We start from the raw sequence: 23498 nt of genomic DNA, 5'->3' as shown, positions 1-23498 counted from the left end.
CATCCCAGAAACTATTTATTTGAAATAAACTAAAGAACCATATGTGCTTTCCAGAATGGTAAAGTTTCCAAAATGTTCTAACAAGACCCACCACTGGAAATAAAACTCTCAAATAGCAAAGTGTCCACGACCCAAAGAAAACTCAAGTGGCATTCCTACAAGAAGTCTCCACCATTAACCATGATCCTTTTCCCAAAAGGATAATTACCTCCAATTTACTGCCACTGATCTGAAGAAATAGCTGATTTTAAATGCAAGCACACTCAAAACCTATGCAGATAATTAGATAATATCATTCAGAAAAGGGACAAAGAAAGAACAAGAACATTACAAACAAAATTGTAAAATCTCCCCTTGTTTGTTTAGACTTTCAAAAACAAGAATCATTTAGATAATCCTGGGATTTGTACTATCACTATTAAGGGCTAATCTTTATTGAGTCCTTAATATGAGTTAGGCACACAATAAAGCATTTTATATGTATTCCATTGTTCAATCCTCAAGATAATCTTCAGAGGCAGCTAGGTACTATTCTTATCCTCCTTTTACAGACAAGGAAGCTGTGACGCCCAGATTTTAAACAACTTGCAGAAAGTCACTGAGCTGGTAAGTGGCAGGGCCCAGATTTGAAACAAGGTAGTCTGTTTCCAGAACCTGCTCTGTTAACCCATTTGCTGTAGTACCCCACAATCTGTGAAAGAGGTAAAGGTGCATTATGCCTTTCTTTTTCCGTCTCCTCCCCACGCCCCAAGAGTCTCAATTGAAGAAAGATGAATCCTAAGCTTTCTAGTCTATGCGTATATATCACTGTCTTTTACAAAGATGCTATAGTGATTGTGCGACCTCCTTTAAAGAAGAGTATGGTTCAATAAATTAATGCATTTTCTTTAGTTTTTCTTGTGCTGGTTTTACGTATAATTTCTCTCCCTTGTCTAGGGTTGCAGCTAGAAGACCATAAAACTAGCAATGGAGCCCTTATATGAAGAATACCTAGCAAATCATGGAACAATAGTAAAACCTTATTACTGGCTAAGCTTCTCTCTAGATTGCTCGAACTGTCCTTACCATATTCGGACAGGTGAAGAAGCAAGAGTTCCCTATACAGAATTTTATCAGATTTTTGGATTCCCTTATGGGCCAGTGTATCCTCAAACAAAGCACCTCACATTTTATGAACTAAAAACTTCTTCTGGAAGCCTGGTGCAAAAGGGCCATGCTAGCAGTTGCACTGGGAATAATACCCACCCAGAATCAATGCTATTCGAGATGAAAGGTTATTTTGACTCAGCCCTACACAATAACAATGCTATCAGGCATATCATTCTGTATTCCAATAACTCCCCGTGTAATGAAGCCAACCACTGCTGCATCAGCAAAATGTACAATTTCTTAATAATGTATCCAGACGTTACTCTCAGCATTTACTTTTCTCAGCTCTACCATACTGAGACCGAATTTCCTGCCTCAGCGTGGAACCGGGAGGCTCTCCGGAGCCTGGCCAGTTTCTGGCCACAGGTTACTCTGAGCCCAATAAGTGGAGGAATTTGGCATTTTCTCCTCAACAGCTTTGTGAGCGGTGTCTCAGGATCAACTGTTTTCCAGCCCATCTTAACAGGGAGAGCACTGGCTGATAGGCACAATGCATATGAGATCAAAGCCATAACGGGAGTGAAACCTTACTTTACCGATGTTCTTCCCCAGACCAAAGAGAATCAGAACATAAAAGCTCAGGCGGCTTTAGAGAGCTACCCCTTAAACAAGGTCTTTCCTGGACAGTCTTTGCAAGTGACAAGTGGACGACCGCAACCCAATCTGACCCCAGACCTCAGGGTTCCTGTCATTTTTGTGCTGGTGCCTTTCAGAGACCTACCACCAATCCACGTGAGTCAAAACCCACATAAGCCCCAGAATATCGTGAGGCACTTAAATATGCCTCAAATGTCATTCCAGGAAACCAAAGACCTCGGAAGGCCTCCCATTGGAATGCCAGTCGAGAGAATGGAAATCACGGAGCAGCCTGCAAGGAGCAAAGAGATGGATGAAAGGAAGAAGAAGAAGAAAGGAAAAAAATAAAATCTATTATTTCTACAATGTGAGACCAAACAACTACCAGAGGACTAATTTGATAGCAAACAAAAATCTGGAAACTTTCTCTCTTCGGTCTGATCCAAGATGGGAGATGAACGGATACACTAAAAGCAAAACCTGAATTACTTGCTATCTCAACTATTATAAAGCTACACTACTTTTAACATAATCCAAGATGTTTCCATAAGCAACTTGACCTCTCTCCTTTATTTTGAAAATGACAGTATCAAAATGGAGCCATTAGTACCTTGCTAATATTTTGGTGTGGAAAAGGAAATGTCATTATTCTAGTCTACCCACATCATCTTTCCACCAAAAAAACCCATGGACTAAACAGCTTCCTAAACTGGTTTCAGTATAAAAATTTACTGTAAAATTGGAAAACAGCCTGCAGTTACTGACATTAAGTGCTGTCTGCAAAAGCAAACCGGTGATTTTCCATTAATTGTTAATCATGGAAAGAAGATTTTGGCAGCCCATTTTTTTTCTAAAGTGGTTCAAAGTAGTTCTGTGTGAAAAAAAAAAAAAGCTATTTTGCTAATTGATTATATACAGCTACAAAAATTGATTTTTGAAACCTAGTCACCAACTCAATGTGATTTTCCCAGCTCAGATCTCTCCTTCCTGAGCAGACGATAGAGGCAAGAGGATACATGAGACCCTGCAAAGGCTCCTTCCATCACACACCATATAAAATCCAAGCTGCTCTTACTGGCTGTCAAGGCTCCTCCTTTACCTTCCAGTTGCCTAGTCTCATCAGCAAGATTGTAAGTTCCCACAGGTCAAGCACTGTCTCTCTCCCTCTTTGGTTTTCCCTTAGAATCTAGCCAAGTATCCAGGCAAAATGTGGGTAGCAAGGTTGTGAATCTACATCTCAATAACCTTACCAATCACTGTTTCCCAACACTCCATACCCATTCCAACAAAGGGCTCGCTTAACCATCCTGCAATGGACATCATTTTTTTGTTGTTGTTAGCATCCATTCCCCCTTCTTCTGGTATAGCTCCCCAATGCATAATTTGTTTTACTTCCTTTTTTTCAAACCTTTTCTCTTTTCAGCAATGTATATTTAATCTTGCTTGAAACACACTTCTAGGAAGTGCTCCTTGAATAACCATCTGAGCATGTACATTAAAGCACTTTGTGTTTAATTCACTTACATTTGCTGCCTCACTTTCCTCTTAGAAATATGTAAAAATATATTACAAGAAAAATGTATATCCATTTGTAACTTGCTACTAAATTTTTTCTTTAAAAAAAAGGTTTATTTATTTTTAGAGAGAGAGAGCATGCACTGTGGGGAGGGGCAGAGGGAGAGAGAACCTTGAACAGACTTCCTGCTGAGCAGGGAACCTAATGTGGGCTCCATCTCACAAACTTGAGATCATGACATGAGCCAAAATCAAGAGTTGGATGCTCAACAAACTGAGCCACCCAGGCACCCCAATTTCTTAATGTATGTAAAAAGTAATGCTAAGCTAATAAGATAGTTTTGCCATTAAAAAAAGCTTAAAGCAGATGGGATAACTGGGTGATGGACATTGGGGAGGGTATGTGTTGTAATGAGCACTGGGTATTATATAAGACTGATGAATCACAGACCTGTAACCCTGGAACAAATAATAGAGTAAATGTTAAGTAACTGAATTTAAATTAAAAGAGGAAAAAAAATTTTTTAATTAAAAATAAAAAGCTTAAAGCACACAGTACTCCATCTCAAAGGAGGAAGAAGAAAAGAAAGAAAAGAAAAATGTTTAGAAATTTCTATTGTGATTAAAATAAACATCACTAAAATTTTTAAAAGAATATTCTACTGTTAACATGAAAAATTTTATAGAATTATTGGAATATAATTACGTTGTAGTATACAGTAATTATTATTTTAAAAAGTACTGAAGTTTATTATTAGATCATGAAGTCATATGTCTACAATTTTGGATGTAGAGTCAAAAAAAAAAAAAAAAAGACCCAATGCGACAAATTCAGCATCTCTATCCAGGTGGGCAACTGAGCTAAGAGCACTGGCAAATCTGAGTGGTTTGGGGAAACAGCTCTGAAGCTTCTGCCAGGTTGGCTGGTGATGTCCTGCAGCAGTTGGGAAGGATCTGCCCACCTTATAGGCTTCTTTAAAAAAAAGAAAAAAGTAGATTCAAACAGTTGCCATGAAATCTATCTACAAAGTAGTCAAAAAGACGTAACAGTCAGGCTACAAAGAATTCAGTTAAAAACATAGTCTGAAGGGGCGCCTGGGTGCCTCAGTCAGTTAAGAGTCCAACTCATGATTTCAGCTCAGGTCATGATCTCAGGTTCCTGGGATCAAGCCCCAACTTGGGCTCCATACTCAGCAGGGAGTCTGCTTGGGATTCTTTTTCTCTCTCCCTCTGGCCCTCCCCCCACTCGCTCTCTCTCCCCCTCTCTCTCTAAAAATAAATAAATAAATCTTTAAAAAAAAACATTAAAAAAAAAACCATAGTCTGAAATCTAAGATGAATTTGTATTTCACTGGTATATAACAAAGGGAGAAATGTTGCCTGAACTACAGGAAACAAAAGTGCCTTTTGGCAGTTAAATTTTTGTACTTGTTAGACATGTCTGGAGCTAGGAAGAATGTCACTGACAGGTCATGAGTCCCTGGCCAATATAGTCAAGCCTTCAAAAGACTGTTGAGAGAACATAAAGATATATGGCCCTAGGTATGTTGTCTCTCTTTCCCCTTTGCTAAAACAAGAGATAAGACTAGCTCATAATAAGGTCATAATAAGCTCATAATAGTCCTTTCAGCTCTATCCGTTCTAAGATGGCTTGGATCAGTACAATAGATACATGGAGCAAGCTTTTACAGTGCAGTGACCACACTTCTTACTCACCACACAATGGATTCTTGGTCACATCAGGCTGGCCCAGGGACTTAGGGAAGAGTAAAAGTTGGAATTTTCCACTCTCTTCAGCAAACTGGCATTAGTGATAGTGAAGAATTATCCCTGCTGCCACACTTATGGAAATTCCAATAAAGAAAACACAAGCCAATAAATTAAGCAGCTAGTGGTGTGGTGATCTAAAAGAGGCAAGGGGTATGTCCCAAGAAACTGATGAGGGTAAAGGAAGGGGAACTCTACCTTTATGAATCTACCATGATGCGGGTTTGGCTCTCAGTTTTGTAGGTTCAACTACCTACTTAGTCAATACAGAGAGAATGAACCTATTAACCAGGGCAGACCTGGATTAATAAAGCTCCCAAGATTGACGTACAAATGGAAGGCTGTGTACTGATTTCCAGTAAGACTTACAACGGGATATGCAACTAGATAATTCAATTGATCTCGCCTCTACAGCCTCTCCATGCAGAGAAACTACCTGAGAAGCCAAATTATAATCAGAAGGTTGCTTTGTGGATTAGGGGAGTTCATTATTTGAATCAAATGTTTAGTGCTATCACACTCTGCTTACCAGGGACACTGTGCCTGAAATGGTGGGCTCTGCCCACGGGCACCTGACCCCCGGACAGTGTTTAAGTGGGCAGAGACTACAGGAGACCACAGAAACCTTTATAACCAACTCCTGTCATGACTAGTATAGATTCTCTATAGATGTTAATGTTTTATCAAGCTACCATCTAATCCTTCGGGCCTGGGAGCAAATCCTATCTCTTTAAACAGCTGTTACATACCTTTTTTGATTCAAAGCACATGAAATCCAAAAAGTTCAGCTCAAACAATATCATGTTATGCATTTTATTTCCAAAGGTTTTAAGGAAAACTACATGGTAACTTACACTAATTAAAAATAATATTATGACTGCCTAACATTTAGTGAGAACTATATGTCAGGCACTTTTCTAAACAGTTACATGTATTAACTCATTTAATGCTCCCCATAATCCTATGAGGTAGGTATTATTATAATATCTATTTTCAAATGAGGAAATTGCAGCACAGAGAACTCATGTAGTAAAGGCTGAGCTAAGATCAAACCCAGGAGCTCTAGCTCAGATTCCCAGTTCTTAATCACTATGCTTTAATGGCTCTCAAAATAGCAACAACATGGACTCACTACAAAGCTTGGGAAAATCAATATCCATTTTTACCCACACTGAGGCCTTTCTGTAGTTCTGCTTAGACTATTGCATCAATAGGCATCCTGTAGACTATGGGAGCTAGGGAGGCTGGGTGGGCTGGGTGGGAGAACTTAAGCAGCTCTAGATTCCAGAGTTTTGGCACCCTCCTCATCCCCTACTGTTTTAGCTTGTTTTAGCTAGAGCCTCATACCAAACACACATCCTGAGATTACCTTAACTTGATGTCTCTGACTCTCAGGGATGTACCAAATCGCAGACCTGAGGCAATGGAACATTGCTTTATTACTCTATTTAGTTAATTAAGTGGAATTGTTGCCTCAAAAAATTAAAAAGAGAATTATGTGATCCAGCAATTCTGCTTCTGAGTATATAACCAAAAGAACTGAAAATGGGGTCTCAGATATCTGTATACCCATATTCATAGCAACATTATTCATAATAGCCATAAGTAATCCAAGTGTCCATCGATAGATGAATGGATGTAGAACATACATACAATGGAATACTATTTGGCCTTAAAAAAGAACAACATCCTGACACATGCTAGAGTTGTGAATGAATCTTGAGGAAATCAAACTAAGTGAAATAAGCCAGCCACAAAACAAAACAAAAAAAACAAGTACTGTATGAATCCACTAATATGTGGTACCTAGAGCTATCAAATTTATAGAGACAGAAAGTAAAATGGTTGTCTTTGGGGGCTGGGGAGAGGAGTGGGGAATGGGAAGTTATTGTTTAATGGGTACAGGGTCTCAGATCTGCAAGATAAAAATAGGTCTAGATATGGATAATAGGGATGGTTGTACAATAATGCGAACGTAATATTACTTAAAGGTACACTTAAAAATGGTTAAGACAGTACATTGTATGTTATGTGTATTTTGCTACGACTTAAAAAAATTAAGTGGAATTATTCATCAACACCTACTGATCTCTTCATATACTAAAAAAAGTGACATTTTTTGTGATAGACTAAATATTAGGTAACAGGCTCTATGTCTAGTCTCAAAATACTGAGATAAGGTGGGGAAAGCTCACAAGTACCTGAAAAACAAATGTCTTTTAAAAAATCATTACAATAAGATTTTTTAAGGTCACAGTTCATTTCAAGCTATGAAAAGCCCTGTGTAGGTTTATGTGGACGCTGGTACTTAGTTATATCCTTATTTTTAGCACAAAGGTAAGCAGTACATTTGGGAATAATGAGAAAGACTTACTGAGCAGAGAGTGGTGATTAAAAGCACAAGCTTTGGAATGTGACATACCTAATTACCATACCAGTCTGCCATATGCTAGTTGAGTATCATTAGCTGAGTTACATAACCTCTCTCTGTCTTTGTTTCCTCATCCATAAAATGGACACACTAACTCCTAAGCCCTAGAGCTACTCTGATGATTAAATAATGTAAATAAAGAGATTGTTTACCAAGTCTAACACAAAACAAACATCAAGCAGTTGCTATTATTAATAAAATATTAATAGAATAAGGATAGACAGTAGAAAAATAGGAATTGCAAGATCTTTCAAATTTAATCAAAACTATAAATTTTATTTTCTATAAGAAGTAAAGATCTATTACTAGCATTTGTAACAATAAGGTTGGGGGAAGAAAAAAAGTTTGATTTTAATATTTTGCTTAAAGCAACAAGAGAAGCAATAAGTCCATGGTCATGCAAGATATTAAAATAATCGTAAGAAAATATTTTGTGCAACTTTTTGCCAAAAAATTGGCAATCTAGATAGAATGCATGATCTATTATGAAAATATAAATTCTGGGTGCCTGGGTGGCTCAGTTGGTTAAGCAACTGCCTTCGGCTCAGGTCATGATCCTGGAGTCCCAGGATCGAGTCCCGCATCGGGCTCCCTGCTCAGCGGGGAGTCTGCCTCTCCCTCTGACCTTCTTCCCTCTCATGCTCTCTCTCTACCATTCTCTCTCTCTCTCAATAAATAAATAAATAAATCTTTAAAAAAAAAAAAGAAAATATAAATTCTAAAATTGATTCAAAAAGAGAAAAATCAAACAAGTCCAGATAATTTTGCAAGCATATTTTATAACTCTCAAAGAAAAAATAGCATGGAAATTTTCAAACTTTTCCAGAGCATAGGAAAGAAGGTGGAAATCTCAATTCATCTTACAAAGCTATACTAATCCTAATATCAAAACTGAATAGAGATGGCACAAAGAAATACTATGGGTCAATCTCACTTATACATATTGATTCTGAAATCGCATAAAGAAAATAAACTAATCCAATCTATCAATTAATTAAAATAGTAACCACAATCTATTCTAGAAATGTGGGAATGATTCAGTGCAAAAATATATATATAAATAGGGGCGCCTGCGTGGACCAGTCAGTTAAGCGTCTGCCTTCCAGCTCAGGTCATGATCCCAGGGTCCTGGGATCAAGCCCCTCATGGAGCCCCGCATCAGGCTCCCTGCAGGGATCCAACTTCTCTCTCTCCCTCTGCCCCTCCCAACCACCCCCCCATGCTTGCTCTCTCTCAAATAAATAAATAAAATCTTTAAAATATACATATATAATTCATTATATTTGTAAACTAAAAGATGAAAAATAATATGGTTTTTGTTACTAGGTCCCTCAAAAAAAAGCATTTGATAATTTCAGCAGTCATTCCTAAATATCCTAAAACAATAGGAAATATAAACCGGTAAAATACCAACACCATTTCCATTAAAATAGAAACAAAAAAGAGATGCCTAATATCACCCAGTTTTTCAACACTGCTTTTGATAGTCCAACTAATGCAATAAGACAAAAAAAATAAATGAAAGTGATATAAATATTAGAAAAGAAAATGTAAGTTATCCTTATCTCAAATATTGTGATTATATACTATGACAAGAAATGCAACCTTAAAAAATCTGTTAGCATTAATTAATAAGAGATCCCAGCAATGGGAAAGAATACAGAATAAATAAATTCTTAAATCCATAGCTTCTCTTTATATTATCAGAAGCAGGTAAAAAAAATAAATAAAAGAGTACCATTCAAAACAATGTTTAACAAACAAGGTTTATTGTTTCATTTAGCACTAAATGTTTTCCCTGAGACAAGAGTACAGATTAAAAATTTTTAATCTTAGAAGCACTAACATATAAATAAATACAGGTCCCATTGTAAAATAGTTCACCCTAACTACCCTACCTTAGTGTGTAATCATAAAGTTATATAAAGCTAAAATAAATCACAAAGCAAAAACTGAAAGTTTGGAAGGCTGGTGGTTCAACACAGAGCCAGTTCATTTGGATATTATGTACAAGCATGAGACCATACTATAGTCTAGGTAACATGCTAAAAAATCACTTTCTATTGTAGTAATTATATTGCTAGAGAATGGTGGTATTACATCACCACTACCAGAACTGAACCTTACTTATTTATTTTATATTTATAACACATGTCTGATATATTTGATTAACACTGGCCTCGTTTCCATTTTATTGCTGTGGGATTCAATGTCTTCGTTTGTTAAGTATTTAGTGGCAAAGCTGGGTAAAAGAAGCATATGGTAGGTGGAGTACTCAGCTTAAAATATCTGAAAGACCTATTATAAAATAGTTTTATCAAAATACTTTCTAATTAAAAAGATCCTTCACTCTTTGCATTATCACAGATAATAAAAAGGAGCTGCATACTATCACATAGCATTAACCTTGAGAAAATTCAGCTTTAGTCTTACTTTAGTATTCAACCAAACCAGGTTATCTGCACAGTAAATAAGATGTCTTAAAACCTTATGGATCCATTATTCCAGGGATAAACACTCATTTGGAAAATTAAATAGGGAGAATAATATTACCTAAAATGAATTAAGTACTATGATTAACATAAAAATTTGTAATTTGCAAAAAAGTGGAATAATGTGTATTATCTAATTAAAACATAATTAAGGACAGGTTTACACACACACACACACACACACACACACACATTTCCCTAAAGCTTTATAGATTTAACTGTTAGCTGATTGGGGTGGGGAGGAAATTAATGTGTCCATTAAGAAATACTTATTTAGAAATTTCTAAATATGATTGCAAAATTGTCAGATTATTAATTCATTGGATAGAAATGTTTTGTATACTTACTATATACTAGGTACTTATCGTTGTGAGACAATAAAAAATACCGCATTGGAAAAGGACCTTTTTGACATTATTACATCTCAAATGTATTATGCATTATGCAACTGAGAATTAATTATATTTAACACATTCAACATATAGAACAAAATTCTGAGTAATCAAATCAATTATACCCTTGAGCAACTCGATTTTTTAAATTCCTCTTATTATTCCCTTAAGTTGATTTCTACCCCCAGGATTCTTTCCCAGTTCTAAAATAAGAGAATAGAGACATTTCCTAAATAAGACCTAATACAAAAGAAGAGAAATGTAAGAGAAGGGATACATTAGTCTTAAATCCTTGTTTCTGTTTGTTCTCAATAGCACTTCCAATGTTCAATTTTCTCTTCAAAGAAAATCTTGATTTAGAAGAACAAAAGAGTACAATCATCTTTAACATCAAAAAAAATGTTTAGCTCTTACCAAAGTTAGCAAAAGATTGAAACTGAGGAAGAAATATTAAAATAAATTTTTATTGTACCTTATATAATCCCATTCACCATGGTAATGGTCTGATACTTTGGTATAATGACTTTTTAAAATATTACCAACAGGTAGAAAATTTTCCTTTGCTCTACGAAAACAAAACGTGGGGGAGTTTTTATCATGTTTCTGCTCATAACTTGAATCTTAATTTAAAGAAATGTCACTTCCACCACCTAAATGATATATTTTCTAGAAGGGTGATTTAATTGAGAAGAGAAAAATGCTATATTGCTTCTTCCTTCCAAGAAGAAAGGATGTATTCCATTCCTGTGAACTTTCTGTCTCTCCATATATATATATATGTATACATATGTATACATGTCAATGTAGATATAAATATACATATATACATATGTATGCATATCTGTCCAACAAATGTTTGATTTTGAGATCTCTCTTCCTATTCTTACTGATTCATTATGCTCACTGTGACTTTCAAACTGTCTGCCTTTCACATTTTATTCATTCATCAGTGAATAATTGAGTACCTGAATGTACTGAGTACTGCCTGCATGCTTAGCATTATATCAGATGTAAAGGAACATACAAAATAAATATAAGATGAGTCTTTGCCCTCCAGAATCTTCTGATCCCTTCCAGGAGCAAGACAAAACCATTAAGTAATTCATAAGACTAGTGCCAAAATCAATGGTGCAGGTAACATGCATTTTACATTTATGTAGAATTTTAGAGCTTCAGAACACTTTCCTGTACTTAATCCTCAGAACAATCTTGTGAAGTACACATTATTAGCTCCACTTTAGTAATGAGGAACCTGAAATTCAGAATTTTAAGTGGCATGCCTCAGTCAAATGATTTACAAGTGGAAGTCAAGACTTGAGCCAGGGTTTTCTGACTCTTAAGTCCAGTGCTCTTTTCAATACAGCACAGGAAACCAAGGATGGGGTATTAACAGGGCAACAACCGGCTTTCTGCTAGAGGTGGAATTGAAGTAGACCTGATAGGATGTCAGAAAAACATAAAGCTATCTGAGCAGCGTCCAGCTGAATGTCCAAAATAATTTTATTCTGCAAATATTTGTACTTCAGGGTTATACACACAGCACCACTACCATTTCTTCAGTGTTAGTGCCTTTACCTCCTCAGTAAGAGCTTTGCTCTCAGAAATGAGGATGTCAAATGTAACGAAAAGCTGGCCTAGCAGGATCATAAAAATCTTAAGTCACAAATATAAATCTTAAAGATCTGGTTTCTACTAATCCTCACACGTTTTGTTTCCCCACAGCACCAGAGAGCGTAACTCGCCCCTATCCTTTTCTAGCATTCTGGCTCCAAACAGCCACTTATTTTAAGATGTCAGTGACTGACCCTACCCCAAATTCCACAGGTTCGCCCCAGTTTTGTCACCCCAGCCCCTGCCCAGAACCTCCCCCTCCCTCCCAGTGGATATGATACCTAGTTCAGGCTCTGCAGGTGCCGTCGGGATGCTGTCACACAGCACTGACAGGTAAGATATGACCTTTCGACTCCGTCCTTGGGGACCTCCCGCTAGCCGCGCAGCGCAGTTCCAACCCCGGAAAGGGGGCTCCCGGCTCAGGAACGCAGCCACCGGCAGCGCACGGTCCGAAGTGATGTCTCTGACAACTAGAACGACACTGGGCGCCCGGGCGCGCATCACTCCGCCCCATACTCCTGCCAACTGCAGGGGACTTGGTCCGGCAGCCGGTCCATCCCACCTCAGAGGCAAGTCCGGGCCAGCCGGACCTCACGCAGGACCCCGAGGACAGGTCGCTGGCAGCAGCGGCGGCAGCAAAAGCCACCCGCCCCCAGTGCCCATAGCCGCCAACCTAAGACCCCCCTTGGCTGGACCGCAGAGAAGCGTTGCTATGGAAACCCCCTGGGGATCACGTGACACCCTCGGACGACCAATTGCCTCTCACCTCTGCCCGCGGCACCGCTTTCGGCCCTCCCTCCGGCCCCGCCCCCTCCCGCCCCCGCCTCCTTCGCCCAGCCCCGCCCCTTTCCTGCGGAGAGCCCGCGCCTGCGCATTGCGTCCAGCGCGCTCCCTCCCTGGCGCGCGCTCCCCGGGGGCAGTGTAGGCTAGAGAAGAGCATGAAGCTGAGGAGGAAGGAGCGCCGCCTGCGCGCAGGCCCAGAAGCGCCCGAGCCCCGGCTGCCGGCGACGCCCCAGAGCGGAAGAGGGAAGTGAAGGCGCCAGGCTGCGGGTTCCTGGTGGGCTACGCTTACCGAGGTAGAAGCAGCAACCGAGAGGAGGCTTTTGCCACCGGTCCGGATCGGGGATGTCGAAGAACACCGTGTCGTCGGCCCGGTTCCGGAAGGTGGACGTGGATGAGTACGACGAGAACAAGTTCGTAGACGAGGAAGACGGGGGCGATGGGCAGGCCGGGCCTGACGAAGGCGAGGTGGACTCCTGCCTGCGGCAATATCCTTGCGTCTGCCGGCCTCCCTTCCCCACCCGCTCTCCTCCCGGGACCCCCCTCCGGCCCCGGGGCGGGGGCGCGGAGCTGCCCCCAGCGGCCCATGACTTAAATCTGTCTCTCTGGGGTCCCCCACTCTTGAGAGGGCAAGGGACACTCCCATTTCTAACCGAGTCGCCCCGAGAACCCAGGGTCCCGCCTCGGAAACTTGCCCTTCCCGGCGCGCCTCTCCCGCCCCGATTCCTCAGGTTGCGGCCGGAGTTGCTGCCTCCGGGAACTGGCGGGGCGGACCGCGCCCTCGCGGCGCGGGGGGAGGCATCTGGTGCTGCGCTCTGGCTCTCGGGGGGCGCTTAAGTTGTCCTCCCCAGGACGGCGATTGCCGGAGTCACCTCGGCTCCAGAAACTTGTGATTGGGAGGAGCAGCTGCTTCTGTTTTAGCGGTTAGGTTTTGGCAGGGTTAGGAGAGTTTATTCCTTGCTGGGAGGGATGGGGCGGTTTGCAGAATTGAGGCCCTCTGTCTGCCCTTTTAGCCCCTGGGCCTTTTTAAAAAAAAAATCACTATTTAAAGAGAAAGGAATTTGGCAAGATAAAGGTTGCAAGATAGAGAATTTGTTAACCGGGGGAAAGGGAGTGTGTACAAAAAACTAACTCCCAAGAAGGAAGCTTGTAGGCTTTTACCTGCTAAGCGGGGGACAATGGAAAGAAGACAGGGATTGCATATGGAGAATCCCTGGAAATATTTAAAGTAAACCCCAGTGAATAAAATAGACGATGAGTCATTTGTACAAAGCAGAATCATTTTTGTAATTCTGAAATCGTTTCCATTTCAGTTAAAATGTGGCTGTCAGTTCCTGGGTTTTGTTTTTGCATATTTGAATATTCATAAATTCGAGTGAGCATTTGCATCACATCTTTTTTAGAAAAATGTAAATGTTGGAACGACTAATGCTGTAGTTTTAGAGATTCTCAGTTACTGAATTCACTCAGTTCTAATTATTCTTGAATGTATTCATAAGGTAAGGAAGACTCTTTAAACCCTTTCCTCATCAATGTCCTATTAAAGTATAATGGGGAAATATGAAAGTATTGGTTGTCACTACATCTAGTCTTAAAGGCACCTAAAATACAGCACTAAACATTTATCAGCATACAGATGTTTCTTTGATTGCCACAACTTTCACAGTCAGCTGTTGCTGTTTTGCATTATTTAAATTCTAAAACGCTTTAGGTCTTAAAAATGAGCCAGTCTGCAAAAGGCATGCTTTCCTAGAAGTTCGTTAACCCTTGAAAATAACAGCTTACCACCAACCATAGGGGATTTTTGTTTTGGGGTGTTTTTTTTGGTCAGACCTTTTTTTCTTTTTCTTTTTCAAGCATAAGCAATGAATATTATTCTGTCTGAAAACATTCTTTGTGATGGATAAATGATGTTTTGTGAACTAACTTTAGGTTGGTGGGTGATGACTCTTAACTGGTACTGCTGTATCCATATAATGGATCTGCTTTTTAATCACTTTATCTTAAAATAAAAAGATAATTGTCTCTTCTTCTCTTGTTGCAACCAGAAGAGACAAGCTCTGGGTCAGGCACTACAGATGGAGGAACAAGTGAACTCTGTGGTTTTCCTTTTAGGGGAATGACTGTATATTCTGACAGTCTGATTGGCCTTCCGTGTCTCGTACTTGCTAACGCACTGGTGCTTTCAAAGACTAAATTTAATAGGTATGACCTAAAACAGTTTTAATAACCTTTATGAAATATAAGAGAAAATGTGCAAAACAGAAAAATTAAGCTTCTACCTGAATGTCATTATTACATCTTTTGTAATGCCTCTTTTCATTAATATTGAGAGATTGCTGATGTGTATCATTTAGAGTGCTAGAATAGTCACCAGCGTTTTCTCCCATCATTCAATTCATACACAGTATAATTCTAGCAAAAGTTTGGTCTTTGTTTTTCCAGTTAGAATCACATAAAAACACATTTTGGTTGAGGATATGCTGTTTCATTTTGGGACCTAATAATTCTGAGGTACATAAATTTTTTTTAAAATATTACTGGATAATGTTTGCACATGTGTCTTACTGGAAAATAAAAGGCTGTCAAAGTATTCATGTAGTAATTAGAGCCAGACAAGAACTGATCTTTGCCTTAATATGTTCCCCTGTGTTTTCAGGATTTTACATTTGATTGACATCATTGAAACCAACATACTGAGTTTTCCAATATTGAGCATAGTGACTATGGTAATTTTTCTTTCTGTGTATAAAATCAAGTCTTAAGAACCAATGATACCTGGTAAACAATGCTTTCCTGACAGCTGCCCTATGCCGCTATCCCCTTAACCTCCATCACAGGAAACATGACAGCTGCCCTCCAGGCAGCTCTGAAAAATCCCCCTATCAACACCAAGAGTCAGGCGGTGAAGGTAAGTCAGACACACAGTGATCTCTGCTGGCGTCTTAGCTTTCTTACCAAAATCCTCTGAAGTATGAAAGCAACAAATATTTTAACCATTTCTTGTCTTTGATGTGGACGAGCTTACTATGTAGTTTGATAGGTAAAAATTTACATGTTAAAAATAGCACTCTAATACTGAGTTATGAATATAAGAGAGATCATTTTGGTGTGTTTAATGGAGGCAGGCGGGTTGAATTTAAACAAAGGCCTGAAGAATAAACAAAACTTGTACAAAATAAACAAAATTCTATTTGGTTGCTCTTTAGAAATCTTTCTAAATTATGCAAGTATTAAATGTTTATAGAAAACTCGAAGAAGTGAGGGGACAAAAAGTGTAGTCAGTCATCATCCCACTGCCCGGAGGCAACCGGTTATTACTTTCGGGTGTTGCTGTATGCTTATAGAGCTTTTGTATTAGTTGTGTTGTGTTTTGGGGGGGGTTTGTTTGGTTTTTTTTTTTAATAAAAATGGAGTTTTATAACTGGCTTTTTTTTTTTTACAACGTACATGAACATCTTTCCTTAAGTTTAATTCTATAAGCATCTATTTTTAATGGCTGCATATACATATGCTGCAGTTTACATATAACTAGTCTCCTTTTGTCATATATTTAGATGATTGACCTTTTGTTGTTGCAAACGGTACCGAAATGAACAATTTTGGATAAATTGTTCATTTTTTCCTTTGAATGATTCCCAGAAGTGAATAGATGGGTTTTCAAATGCATATTTTTTAAGGCTTTTGGTACAAGCGGTATTGCCAGATTGCCCTTCAGAAAAACATGACCAACATTCCCTGCAGCAGTCTTTCCAGAAATTCTGGAGAACATATTTACTAATTATTTAAAATGAAGCCTAGAGCTCTGGACCCATTGTCTGTAGCAGCCCTAAGGATCTCTTTAATTGAATACTAGTAATAATTTAGGTAAATGCATAATAATTATCTAGGCAACAATGAGAGGAAACATTTTCTTTGGTTTTTGAAAGTGGCAAGGGACGTCATTGAAATTTCAATTTTACCACCTTCTGCTTTTATATGGGTGAGTTTTTATCACAGTTTGTGGGTGGGAAGTTATAGCTGTGTTTGTTAAGAATATTTTTCTAAATTGGGTCTTAAATCCATGGCCTTTAAACTGAAAACAACAATAGGTGGTAGAAACATTCTGTAAACTCCAGATCGGTAGGAATGCCAAAGATACCACTCTTTTCTTGAAAAGGCGAAGTGAAATTATTGAAGGGGTAAACTAAGTGTTCTCTTTGCTTGGCTTCATGGGTGAAAAAATAACTTTGCTCTCGGAACAGCCTTTTATCAAAGGAAAAAACTCGGAAGTGAAGATCACTATATCTTATATCTTGATGGTAGATATAAAACTTAAAATAAGTCTTCTTAAAAGCTTATAATTTTTGAAGGATGGTTCAGGGTAGAACTGCACTTCATTTTTTCTTTGTCTTCAGGGTTTTTTTGAGGTCAAGAAGTAAAATTTAAATACTGATTTAAGAAAATTGTCAAGTTATCACATCTGTTTGTAAGCAGATCCCTTCAGCTCTCCTTCAAACATGTCAAGAATCTGTCCCCCCACACTGCTCGCGTGCTAGGCAAAGCCAGCCTGTGTTATTGCAAGTCCCTTCCAGACTGGTCTCCCGGCTTCTGCCTCGTTCCCTGCCCCCGCACCAGCCCCACTTCAGCTTATTCTCAACATGGCAGCCAAAGGGATCCCATTAAAATACAAGCCAGATTATATCACTGTTCTCAAAACCTTCCAACACCTTCTCATTTTTCTTAATGAGAGCCAGAGTCGTCGCAGCGGCCTGTGGGGCTTGCGCGGTCTTTCCTCCCACGGCCTTTCTGGCCCGTCCTCGTCCGCCATACCGCCCTGGCACCCCGGGGGGCTTCGTATCCTTCAGGTCCTAAATGTCACCTCCTCAGGGTGGCCTTTCTAGAACAACCACTCCACACCCATACGTCTAAATGTTCTGTTCTTCCTTTATCCCCAGGATCGAGCCGGCAGCATTGTCTTGAAGGTGCTCATCTCTTTTAAAGCGAATGATATTGAAAAGGCAGTTCAGTCCCTGGACAAGAATGGTGTGGATCTTCTCATGAAGTATATTTATAAAGGCTTCGAGAGCCCCTCCGACAATAGCAGTGCTGTGTTACTGCAATGGCATGAAAAGGTAAGTTATGTTCTCTCACCTAAACAATTATTTCGATTTCTTGGCTGTACATCTTTAACGCATGAAAATGAACGTTTAGATTTATCCTCACTAACCTTGATCTTAAGAGATTCTGATTTGCAGCACACATTCAGTGATGAAAACACACACCAAAGGGAGTAAAACTCGTCTCGGTCAAGTCACTTGATGGCTCATACACTGTCAAATAGAGAGAGCTAATTTTTATGGACAGGATAACCAGACCTCACTGTTTTCCCAAGATGGCCCCAGTTTATGCCTGTTGTCCCAACGTAATTATGACTAGTTCCCTTTCACTCTCCAGTACCAGTTGGAGAATAATGTATATGGTCATCCTATTCAGGAACACTTTCCATTTGTCAGTCACTGTACCATTAGTTGATGTTTCATTAGGCCTCATAATGACCCTACAAGGTATATAAACATCTTTATCATCCTCAATGTGGAGATGAAGAGCCTACTTAAAAACCTAAGCAACCTGGTTCCTGTCCAGTCTCAGGATCATAGCAGACATTGATGGAGCACTTACTGTATTCCAAGCACTCTTGCAAGCACTTTATAAATATTAACTCCTTTAATCCTCATAAAAATACCAGGAGGAGAAGCTTGCTATCATTCCTCTTTTGGTGGATGGGGAAACTGAGGCCCACGTTAAGTCTTCATTGCTTCCTAACATCAGTCACCAGTTTTTGCCAGTCTCTCTGCTAAACATTTCTCAGCCATGCACACAGATACCCTTCTGATGCAGCTCTTTGCAGCCTCTCTCCCAGTCTGTTGCTGTAGCTTGCTACACGGGCCTCCAGCTACCAGTTCCGTCCCCTTCGAATCTGTTCTCCACCCAATCGCCAGAACGCTCTCTTAAATCCAGATCTACCCTGTCAGTCACCTGCAGAATGAAGCCCAAGTTCCCAAGTCTAGCCACTCCTCTCCTACGTTGTTCTTCTCCCCCGTGCTCCAGCAGTGAGCAGCATAATAGTATGCTCTCCCAGAACACACCGTACAGTTCCACACCTCTCGACCTTTGCACAGGATTTTCTGTCTGCCTGAGTGCCTCCTCACCCCAGTGCACACCTCTGTCATTGCATACATTATATTAACAGGCTCTCCTTATATATCTGCCCCTTCCCGGTAGACCAGAAGGTGTATATCCCTGGCATCTAGCACGGTACCCAATACACAAAAGTATTCAGTAAGTAAGCCAGAGCTTTCAATTCCTGATTTGAATTGTACTCAGGACTCGCAGTTTTTGAAGGTAAAGTCAAAATTAAAGTTTCTAGTTCTTAGCTATCAAATAATACATTCTTAGCTTGGGGTGGGGGGGGAATAAAAAGAATCTGACAAACTGGCTAATCTAAATGGAACTTAGTTGGGTAGTTGATCCCAGTTTGAATTTCTTCCTGACAGTGCTAAGAAGAGAGCAAAATCAAAGTCCTAAATTGACATGTGAGCACCCGTTTTAGGCAAGCACATGCTGTAAATCCTTAAGAACATCCCATAATGTGAAAACAACATACTAGAACGTCAGCTAGTGTCTCACTGGCATGTGGGTGCACGAGGCAGGGACTCCAAAGGTGGTGTGGGTCGCTGTGTCCCCAGTACCAAGAACAGTGCCTGGCGCGTGATCGGTGTTCAAGAGATGTTTATGAAAATTAATGAATCCAAAGCCGATAGCTGCACACATTCCTCCTTTAAGAAGAATGTTTTACTTGGTATAAGAAATGACTCTTTATGATTCCATCAGCATTTACATTTTTGTTCGTTTTTAGGCACTTGCTGCTGGAGGAGTCGGGTCCATTGTTCGGGTCCTGACCGCAAGGAAAACCGTGTAGTCGGCGGGAACTGGACAGCCCATGGGTGTGGGAGTTGCTGGTACAAAGACCAAAACAACCAAATGCCACTGCTGCCCTTCGGGTAGCATCTGTTTCTCTCAGCTTTGCCTTCTTGCTTCCTTTTTCATATCCGTAAAGAGCAAAATCACATATCAGTTTTCCTTTCATGAAAATTGGGATAATAGAGAGGAAATGTTTATGAACAGGAGGGTTTCATGCTCTCAAAAATGATTTTGGTGTATGCCTGTCTGTATATAGTATAATTTGCCTTCAAGTTTAAATGTGCAATTTTAACCCCTATCGGCTGGTTGGGGTTTTGTTTCGTTTTGCTTTTTTTTTTTTGGAAGTGTTTTGTTTTGTTTTGTTTTTGACTAATAGAAATTTGATCAGAATTTGAGGCCAGTTTCCTAACTCATTCCTAGCCAGGAAATGATCTTTATAAAAAATATATTTGAGAAACTGGCAGCTATTAACATTGCAAAACTGGACCATAATTCCCTTATTTAAGCAAAATGTGTTTCTGGAACAAGTGGTGGGTGAACAGCGCTCCCAAGTTCCAGCTCTGTTTCTGCTTACCTCCAGATCATGTGAGCTTAAGTACGCTTTTTCCTCTCTGCATCCAATAATCATGGCCTCTTGATTTCTTTGTGGTCTCCAGGGTCCAGAGCAAGGAGTCTTGCTCTACAAACATGTATCTATGAAATGCCAGAGCCTGTTTGGCACGAGCATAAAACTTTGTTCTAATAATATGACCCAATTTGGGGAAACTACTCCAAATGAGAGAAGACGGGGAAACAATGATGAAGTTCAAACTCTGGGCAGCCTCTGAATGAAACGCTATTTTCTTTAGAAATACAATAGCTGCCTTAGACATTATGAGGTATATAACTAGTGTTTAATATGCCCTATAAATGTCTTCAGCGTTCTTCAGGGTAATTAGGATCTTAAAAGATTTGGTTCAGATCCAGACACATACACATCCTGTATTTTAGCTCAGTGGTTTTCAAAAAAGGAAAATGCCACACAGCAAAAAGTGTTTACTTTGGTGGACAAACCAGATCGGTTCTCAAAAAATGACCGGTGCTTATAAAAAGTTATCATTCAATAACTCCAAAACAAACCACCTGAATGCATATGACCAAGAGGGAAATCAGCCTGTGTTTAGTATTTACATTGGACACCAGTTTCGTAATCACTGTCGTACGTAAAAACTGGTGGAGAAATTCTATAACCTCTTTGCTGTTTTTGATACCTGCGTTTTGTTTTGTTTTGTAAAAATGATAAAAGTTCGGAAAATAAAATGTCAGTGTTGAATAATTTATTTTTCTAACTCTTATTTTAATACTTACGAACGTGTGGTTAATTAAGAGAGAAGATTCCCTGTTTTCCCGGCAGGTTATGGTACTCTTGACAAGAAGTAATTTGGTACAGAAGGTTTCTAAAACTCCTTTATTCACATATAAAGGAGGGGAGTAAAGGAGAGTCATGGATGAAGGCAGGGCACCGCCGGAGCCTTTGGAATGAATGATTCCATAGCCCTCCAGACGCCAGCTGAGCACCCGAGTATCACTGCCCAAAGACCGAAACTAGAATGTGCCGAGTAGCGTAGCAGCTGTGGTCCATTACCCCCAGCCCGTACACCCTTTCTCACAGCGCAGCCTTTCTTGTCCCCACACCGGCCCCAATTAGATTCCTGCTTTAAAGCCTTAGAAACCGAACGGGCAATTCAGAGGGTGGTGAGTTAAGAGAAGAAACGAAACAATAGGTAGTCGAGTAGGTACAGCATAACCCCTTACAAACTTGAAAACAAAAGTGATATTGCAGTACTTCTTAAGGTCATTTTCATGACTATCATGTTGTTGGAGAAAGTTCTGGAGTTCCATATTGTATAGTCCCCAAAACGGGTGTGTGCGCGATCTGCCAGCCTATCAGCTTCACTTGGAGAGAGTAAAAATATGTAACCCTTAGGGCAGCATAGGGACTGACTCAGAGCGGATGCCGGCTGGAAACCCCTGGCTTCCCTGATTCCTCTGGGCTGTGAGCCCCGGTGGTGCCAACCATGCGTGGACTGGCCGGGGGTGGGGGGTGGGCTGTCAGGATGATCGCAGAAAACAGAGATGCTAAGGGGCACTTTGGCACAAAAGCAGTTCCTTCCCTTCCATTCCCTTCTACTTGAGTCTCTGGGGTTTTTTGTTTCATTGTAGCCATTTTCGTTTGTTTTGCTCTTACCATTTTTAAAGGGAGGGAAATGGCACACATCCCCTTTCTTGGTCATTAGGTGACTGCACCATGTAGGCGGCAGTCACACTCGATAGTAAGTGTGCTGATGTCTTAAGGAAACTCAGCGACATACATGTGCAATCAATCTGTAGATGGTGCAAATTAACCGAGATTTATTTTTTAAACGTTTACTGTGTGCCCAAGGATCATGAAAGACATAATAGAAGAGTAATAGTAATAACTTCACTCATAAGAAACAGGTATGAATAATTTTATCCTCTAAATATTTTTGAGCCTTTCTTAAAATGCCAGTTGTGTTTAGAGAGTTCATTTTGAAGGAGTCTATTAACACTGAAACATCAGTAATCCTGCCTGGGTCCATGTGGTGCAGGGTTACATGAGCTTTATAAAAGAAATGAAACCTAACCCAGATAGTTAGAACACAAATAGCCGGAAACCGAAGGCATAGTACCCCCAGCATACCATGGCTTTTAATTTCCAAAGCAAGATTCTGAGTGAGAGTAAGTGAATTAAGACAAAAAAGCCACCGTCTATTGAGTACTTAGGATGTGTCCGACCCCTCGTATATTTTATCTTAAGAACTGAAGCTTAGAGAATATATATAAGATCCCATGGTTTGTAGGGGCCAGAATGAGAATTCCAACCCCTGTCTGCCTGACTCCAAGGTGATACCACACTTTTCTCTCAAGTCTGGTGCTTGGGGACTACAGATATTTCCAGGACAGATGAGGACTGGGGCTTTCTCTAGAAATCTCAGCCCTGGATGCACGGGTGCTATTGTTGAGAGGAAAAACCCACTCGGGAGCCCTTCAGAGAGGTGAGAGTTGACAGGTGCCGAGGTCAGAAGAAGATCGGAAGAGGTATACCCAGCAGCAAACAGAGCATAGCTCTTTCTTCACTGTGACTTTTACTTGCCTTTTGATGATTTTTAAAGTTGTGAGGTTAGAGTTCAACCCTCATAACATGCCTAACTCCACTAGAAAAGAGAAAAGTGGCTGAGGGCTTCTCAAAGCATGTAATTTCTCTATGTCTTGCTCTTTAGGCAGTTTTTTGGTTTTGGGGGGTTTTTTTTGGTTTTCTTTTTGGGGGGGTGGGCAGAGGGAGAGGGAGTGAGAGGATCTTAAGCGGGTTGCATGCTCAGCTCAGCGCAGAGCCCGAGGAAGGGCGGGGCTCAATCTCACGACCCTGAGATCATGACCTGAGCCGAAATCGAGTCGGACACTTAACAAACTGAGCCACCCACGCACCCCACTCTTCATGCAGTATTTTCAATATGTTCTCTGTTTTCCATGTTTTCACAGATGATGTATTTTAACTAATAAACTTCTATTTTAATTGGTTTTGTCCTAATTCCACTTAACAAGAACCAGAGCCTCAATCCCTCATTACATTAGCCAAGCTCAATACATTGTTGGTCATAACTAAAAATTATTTTCCTAATTGAATTCCTCAGAGTCACTTTGGTCACCTCCACTGTAATTGGCCGGTGCCCCATTTTGGAGGTACCCCAAATTGGCAGCTTATCTCTGAGGAGGATCCCAGAGTTGCCCTCATTCTGATTTCAAAGTCAGTTGAGGATTAGA

The 23498-nt window shown here is 40.1% G+C and overlaps 2 protein-coding genes across 5 annotated transcripts; both read left to right on the top strand.

The window, feature by feature from the left end:
* The first annotated feature begins 966 nt into the window (after positions 1–966).
* APOBEC4 (apolipoprotein B mRNA editing enzyme catalytic polypeptide like 4) lies at positions 967–2073 on the top strand. Its single transcript, XM_028121582.1, has one exon. The coding sequence runs from the start codon at positions 967–969 to the stop codon at positions 2071–2073; it is 1107 nt and encodes a 368-aa protein (XP_027977383.1).
* A 10807-nt stretch (positions 2074–12880) lies between these two features.
* Positions 12881–20991, top strand: ARPC5 (actin related protein 2/3 complex subunit 5). 4 transcript variants are annotated; one of them, XM_028121515.2, is made up of 6 exons: positions 12881–13126; positions 14829–14918; positions 15373–15442; positions 15517–15624; positions 17651–17827; positions 19612–20991. In XM_028121515.2, the coding sequence occupies exons 1-6, from the start codon at positions 13059–13061 to the stop codon at positions 19672–19674; spliced, it is 576 nt and encodes a 191-aa protein (XP_027977316.1). In that variant the 5' UTR covers positions 12881–13058; the 3' UTR covers positions 19675–20991. The 4 variants fall into 4 exon arrangements, with proteins under 4 accessions (XP_027977316.1, XP_027977319.1, XP_027977317.1 ...); XM_028121516.2 differs by lacking the exon at positions 14829–14918 and having other exon boundaries at positions 12887–13126; XM_028121518.2 differs by lacking the exons at positions 14829–14918; positions 15517–15624 and having other exon boundaries at positions 12885–13126.
* Positions 20992–23498: the final 2507 nt, after the last annotated feature.

Source organism: Eumetopias jubatus, unplaced genomic scaffold, assembly GCF_037043125.1.
Source record: "Eumetopias jubatus isolate StellerSeaLion01/CBP00866 unplaced genomic scaffold, mEumJub1_p1.0 scaffold_12, whole genome shotgun sequence".
Lineage (NCBI taxonomy): Eukaryota > Metazoa > Chordata > Mammalia > Carnivora > Otariidae > Eumetopias > Eumetopias jubatus.
The sequence above is the reverse complement of the archived record's forward strand: the minus strand, read 5'-3'. Positions and strand labels throughout refer to the sequence as shown.